This window comes from Leptosomus discolor, chromosome 21 (assembly GCF_034619465.1).
Source record: "Leptosomus discolor isolate bLepDis1 chromosome 21, bLepDis1.hap2, whole genome shotgun sequence".
Lineage (NCBI taxonomy): Eukaryota > Metazoa > Chordata > Aves > Leptosomiformes > Leptosomidae > Leptosomus > Leptosomus discolor.
The window spans coordinates 5,547,992-5,554,244 of record NC_141411.1 but is presented as its reverse complement, the minus strand read 5'-3'; the positions used below and the strand labels follow the sequence as shown (position 1 = coordinate 5,554,244).

Here is a 6,253-nt window from a genome sequence, read left to right as displayed (position 1 = left end):
AGCAAAGGCTCAGAGGCGCCAGCTCAGATCCAGCCCACCCTCAGCACCTGCCCTTTCCACCGTAAAGGAATAAACCCCCAGCCCTGAGGCTCTGCATGGTTGAAAAGGAGTTTTCCAGCCCAAAACACACCCTGCCCTGGTGATCCCATGGGAGCAGTGGGACAGGTCATCCTGCTTCGGCCCATGTCCCACCATCCCGGCACCCCCAAGCCGGGAAGCCCCTGATGTCTCAAGCGCTCATGTTTGCTGAGGATTTGGCCCTATAGTCGCTCTCTAAATATCTATATACACACACACAATAATTATATGGGAAACGGCTGAAAATTGCTGAACAAACAAGTCAGGAGAGCTGGTACCTGCTATTCCACCTGCTCCTCATGCCCTCTCTAGTCCACCGTGGTTTCTACTCATGACACCAAGATTAATGACTAATTACTCGCCCCATAATGAGTGCAGGTATTTAACTTTCAGCTCACCTTCCCTCGCTTGCATTAGTCGGCTCTCGTGTCTGGATGCTCGGACACTCAGGCTTTGCCTTGTTATCTATCAGACTGTTGTCAGCACATGCCTTCCCCATCCAGTTTCTAAACATAATGGAGATTTTTTAACTCCCATGAATCTCCTTCGAGCCACCAGAGAATCTATAAACACTATAATCATGAATACTGTATAGTCTACTAAGAAAATATATATTTGTGTGTGTATTAAATATTCAGATTCATGCAACAAATATCCATGCAGCTGTACTGTATTACTGGTTAAATTTCACTGCAGTATAAATATATTATAGGCCACAGCATAGTTGCTCCAGTTTTATATATAGATATTAAAAAAGATGCTTTTCCCAACTCATTTTCAATGTGTCAGTGGAGGTGTCTTTGGTGATTCTGGAAATAGTGGTGATGGAAGCGCCATCTAAATAAATAAATAAAATCCAAGCGCTTGATTTATTTACTCGTCTCTCCCGATGCCTAGCATAGAAAATTTAAGACTTAATAAATAATGTGCCGTCATACTAATTATCCCTCCCCTGGGCCTCACACTGGCATACTGCAGTGGCTGAAACTATTGCAGCATGCAGCATTTTCAGTTATGAAACATGAGCCTGGGCGATGCGTTCGCACTTGGCACTCCCGGGGTGGAAACCCGAGCCTTCAAGCGATTTGGACACACGACTGCATCTTCCCTTCATTAAGCTCTGCCTGACCTTTCCCAGCCGTTCCCCGTGCCTGGAAGCTGGCTGGCACCCAGCTCCGCAGGACAGGGACCGGCGTTCGTGGTACCCCAGGATGGCCTGGAGCTGCCCCCCACGTCCCCGTCCCATTGCTCGAAATGCCCAACTGTATCTTTGGAAACCCACAAGCCTGGGATGGGAGAAGGGAAACAAAATGGTTTGGGTTTTGTTGTTGGTTGTTTTTTTTTTTTTTTCACGAACGCTTATTCGGTGTGGAAATCAAAGGTTAAAAGTCACTTACACAGCTATTGCTTCCCATGCAGAACCAAATATACACCGTAGAAAATGCTGTATTAACTACAATGCAGAGCAGCACTCAATATCTGCAAATGTTCCACTTCAGCTTTAAATACGTTACTAGATTTTAGCGACTAGACATCGGTTAGCATTTTGGTGATATTCACATAGTTTGTGTTAGCTAGGGTGCAGTTGGCTGTCTTCAAGTTTTCCTCCCTAAAATCCTCATTGCTATTGTTTACGCCTTCCTGAATCTCCATATAATCAGACTTACTAATAGTAGAGGCACTTCTGCTTTTCTTTAGGTCAGGGGAAGAGGGGATCTTTGGGCAGCTGGTTACTTGCAAATATTGAGCCTGCTCCTCTCCCTCCGTCTCCCGGTGGTAGAAGTAATTGAAGTTAGACACTATGACGGGCACTGGTAAGGCAATCGTTAATACGCCAGCGATGGCACACAAGGAACCCACTATTTTCCCCCCGATGGTCGTGGGGACCATGTCTCCGTAGCCAACAGTCGTCATGGAAACCACGGCCCACCAGAAGGCATCGGGGATGCTCGGGAACTGGGACTCGCTCTCGTCAGCCTCAGCAAAGTAGACGGCGCTGGAGAAGAGGATGACGCCGATGAAGAGGAAAAATATCAAGAGGCCCAGCTCCCGCATGCTGGCCTTGAGAGTCTGCCCCAGGATCTGCAGCCCCTTGGAGTGTCGGGAGAGTTTGAAGATCCTGAAGACCCGCACCAAGCGGATGACTCGAAGGATGGCCAAGGACATGGCTTGCTGCCCTTGCTGACCATCCTCTGGCTTCTCGGCCAGCTCCGTCCCTAAGGTGATGAAATAGGGAATGATGGCTACGATGTCTATAATGTTCATGATGTTGGTAAAAAACCCAGCCTTGCTGGGGCAGGCAAAAAACCTCACCAAGAACTCAAAGGAGAACCAGATGATGCAAAGTGTCTCCACGATGAAGAAGGGGTCTGTGAAAGAGGTGGACTGCTGGTACCCCATGCTGCTGTTGGAGTAGGGGGGATGGCTCAGCCCGCTGCCGTGCATGTCTTCGTTCTCATCCCGAAAAATGGGCAACGTTTCCAGGCAAAAGCTGACGATGGAGATCAAAATCACCATGACGGAGACAATAGCTATAATCCTGGCAGGGCCTGAGCTCTCGGGGTACTCAAAGAGCAACCACACTTGTCTCTGAAACTCGTTCTCAGGCAACGGTCTTTCCTCTTCTTTGATGTAGCCTTCATCCTCCCGAAACATCTCCATCGCTTCTTCCCCCAGTTCATAGAAACGAATCTCTTCCGAGAAGATATCTAAGGGCACATTAACCGGCCTCCGCAACCTCCCACCGGACTGGTAATAGTACAAAATCGCGTCGAAGCTGGGTCTGTTCCGGTCAAAGAAATACTCATTCCGGAGCGGGTCGAAATATCTCATTCTCTTTTTAGGATCCCCTAGTAAGGTCTCTGGAAACTGGGCTAGTGTCTTGAGCTGTGTCTCAAAGCGCAGACCCGAAATATTAATGACCACCCTCTCACAGCATTCATGGTCGGTCTCAGGGTTATACGTGTCCTGCGGGTGACCGGGAAGAGCTGCAGCTTCGTCTGCAGGATCTCCAGTAGCAACTGTCATATTGGGGTTTAAAAGAAATCCTTATGCTAAACTCTTCCCAGTGCCCAGTGGTGGGATCGGATTCAGGGCAGGGCTACTATCCTGCAGAAGGACAGGTACGTAGGTTTGGAAGTGTCTCATGAAAAGGCGAAAGGATGATAAAAAAAAAAAGAGAAAATAAAAAAGAAAAAAAAAAAAAAAAGGAAAGGAAATCGCCCCTGCTGAGAAAGAGAGAGATGAAATAAAGTTGGGGGGAGGAGAGCAGCTCTCTTCACTAGCATGTCTATCCCCTTCCTCAGAGGGGTTAATTTGCCTTCTTTGGGACAGACTTTAAAAACTCCCGTCTAAACCCATTAGGTGGAAGAGAGAAAACACCTGAGGAACCGTCACCTATTCAAAACCAGCGGGGAAAAAACTGGCACTGGCAAACCGGAACTTTTTTGTGAAAAGTAAAAATTCCAATTAAAAAAAAAGAAAACAAAGAAGGGAGGGGGGAAGGGAAGCGAAAAGAAGGAAGAAAAATAACCCCATCCAGCTTTAAAGTGGCGAGGGGACCCCGAGGGGTGCCGGGGAGAGGCAGACCAGGCTCAGCTCATTTCCAGGCATGCAGCTAAGGGTTAACATTTAACCGTGCAATCTACCCTCCTAAGGGGCTCCGGCTTTTTAAGTCCGACACCTTCCCAGTCCTCTTGCCCTGGCCATAAAGCGGCGAGGCGACATGCTGCCCTCCCTGCCTGCAGCCAACCGGGCAAGCTTTGCGGCTGCCTGAATTTGGAGCCGCCGATGCGAGCTGCCCCGCCGACCACTGCAGTCCCCCTCCTCGACCGCTGGTGTCCCGGCTCCTGTCATTCTCTGCAAACCACCATGGCACACAGAAAACAAATCACATTACCTGGAGAAGCCAAATCTTAGTGTCTCTTAGTAACACCGATTATCTGACCCTGGGGAAATCCTAGAGAGAAATACAGGCTTCCAAGATCCCCATAATTTCCTCTCTCTTCAAAGTTAAAAATAATGGTGAGTCATCGTAGAAAAAGGAGAAGGGACATAAAAGGGGTTAGATTCCCAGATGGTGGAAGTCAGGTCTTGTAATGGTTTGGACTGGAGAGAGAGAGAAAGAGAGACAGAGAGACAGAGAGACAGAGTCTTCTCAGTAGCTGTTGCAGCTCTGCACTTCAGGGCAGATGAGCGTCTGTCTGATGCCTTCGGTACGACGGTGCAAAGATGCTAAGCTCAGCAAAACCCGATGTCCCCAGTGTCCTCGGGAGGTGTGGCATCGCCTGGAAAAAACACCGAGAAGGTAACAAGCTGCTGGGGGCTCGAAAGAAGCATCTGCAAAGCCCCGGTTCCCCCAGGCACCCCCTTTTTCCTCCCCGCGAGCCGCTTGCCCGCTGCCTGGCCAACCTGCACTGCAACACGAGAGGAGGGCGAGAGCGCGCTAGCGGCAAGGCGGAAAAAACCAGAGCCCCATCTCCCTCCGCTCTCGCTCAACGCCACGGCGTGCAGCGGGGACGGGCTGCCCGTGGGAGCCGGTGCCAGGCAAAGGGAGGGGGAACGACGCAGCACACACACACACACACACACACACGCACCCCCCCACCGCCGCCGCCCGCCACCTCGGCCGCTGAGGCTCTGCAAAGCCGCGGTGGGTTCCCACCACCACCACCAAACCCCTGGGAGTCGGTGGTACCCACTGGGTGCAGCGCCCACGCCATCGCGTCGCGTTCCTGAGTGATTCAGGAGGCTCCGGCTTCATCCGCGAGGCTGAACTCCCCCCCCTCCAGGTCCCTGTCTGCACCCCCCAAAGGCCACCTGCTCCCCCCCCCAGATGGCTCCGAGCAGCCCCAAGCATCATGGGCCCGACCGTGGGACCCACGGGACCTGCATCCGCCCTCCCCATCCTCCGAAAAGCCAACCCCTACCCCAGCCGACCCACCCCCATGGGAATTTGACTCCGGTGGGCGAAATTTCTCATGGGGATGTTGAGGTTCTGGTCCCCAGTCGGTGCCTGGTCGTCAGCATCCCTGCTCCAAACGAGCGCTCATTTAGATCATCCCGCACTGCCTCGCACCGTGGGGATGCTCAACCCAGAGAGGTCCAACCAACCTCTCATTTTTTCATTTTTTTTTTTTTCCCTCCCAAAGGAAAAAAATAAAAACCCTCTAACCTCCCTTCTTCAGGTCCAACTCGACTTGTCTACTTTGAGCCAGGATTACAGAACCGGGTAGGGGAGGCAGGTGGAAAATAACCCCGCGGTCCCAGTCTCCTCAGCAAAGATTTCAGCCGTCTCCAGGCCATTTATGCCTGTTGGTTCCTCTCTTCATCACCCGAGGTGCAGATACTGCCGCAGATCCCTCTTTTCTTGGAAATTTCCCCCTTCCGTGCAACCCTCCTCTCCCTTCTCCTTATGCACTAGAAAAAATAGTACAACCCTGACAAGGCTTGCAGCATTCAACCGCTTTGCTTAACCCTTTTCTGCCAGGCCCAGAGGAGAGGAGGTTGCATATGTCCCAGTTTTTCTCCTTTTCCTGCATTTTCTCCCCACTGCTCGCTCCCCAGTGACTTGCTCAGGAGTTCGGCTGGCTTTGACCTTCCCTGGCTGCTCCGAGCATCGTGCTAAAACACCACCAACACCATCTTTCTGCTGCTGCAAAAAATATCCGGCAGCCACAAACCCCCATTTCACCCAAAATCAACTGATCTTGAATATTTTTTTCTAAATACACAGATTTTCTCCTGCCTGTAAACTCTCTCCTTCCCTTTCTCCCTTCCAAAGGCATCCCAGGTTTGTTTAACAGCACAGATATTTACTTTTTTTATTGTTTTAACATGTTGATTTTTATTCGGCATGAGGTCTAGGCTTCTTCCTTCAAGTCCACATCGAAGCGGTGATGCTTGGTGCTGATCAGGGATGGTTACGGCATCATCTCAGTTGACTTCATACATCCCAACACTCAGTTTCTCCTACTTTCTCCCCATTGCATGCTTTCCTGGCAAACACCCCCACCCCTCCCCCCAAGCATCTTTGGGGTTAATTCATGCAAATCTGAGGGTTGAGGAGGGGAGCAGGAAGGAGGTGAAAAAGAAGATTTGCCCAGAGACCCTCAGTTGTCTCCCTGCCTGCACAGAGCACTGCAGGCAGGAGCCATGCCCGTACTTCGGAGGGGTG

General features: G+C 50.8%; 1 protein-coding gene across 1 annotated transcript; it reads right to left on the bottom strand.

The window, feature by feature from the left end:
* Window positions 1–1,605: 1,605 nt before the first annotated feature.
* On the bottom strand, window positions 1,606–3,105 carry LOC104342177 (potassium voltage-gated channel subfamily A member 2). The gene has a single exon (XM_009949911.2). The coding sequence runs from the start codon at window positions 3,103–3,105 to the stop codon at window positions 1,606–1,608; it is 1,500 nt and encodes a 499-aa protein (XP_009948213.1).
* Window positions 3,106–6,253: the final 3,148 nt, after the last annotated feature.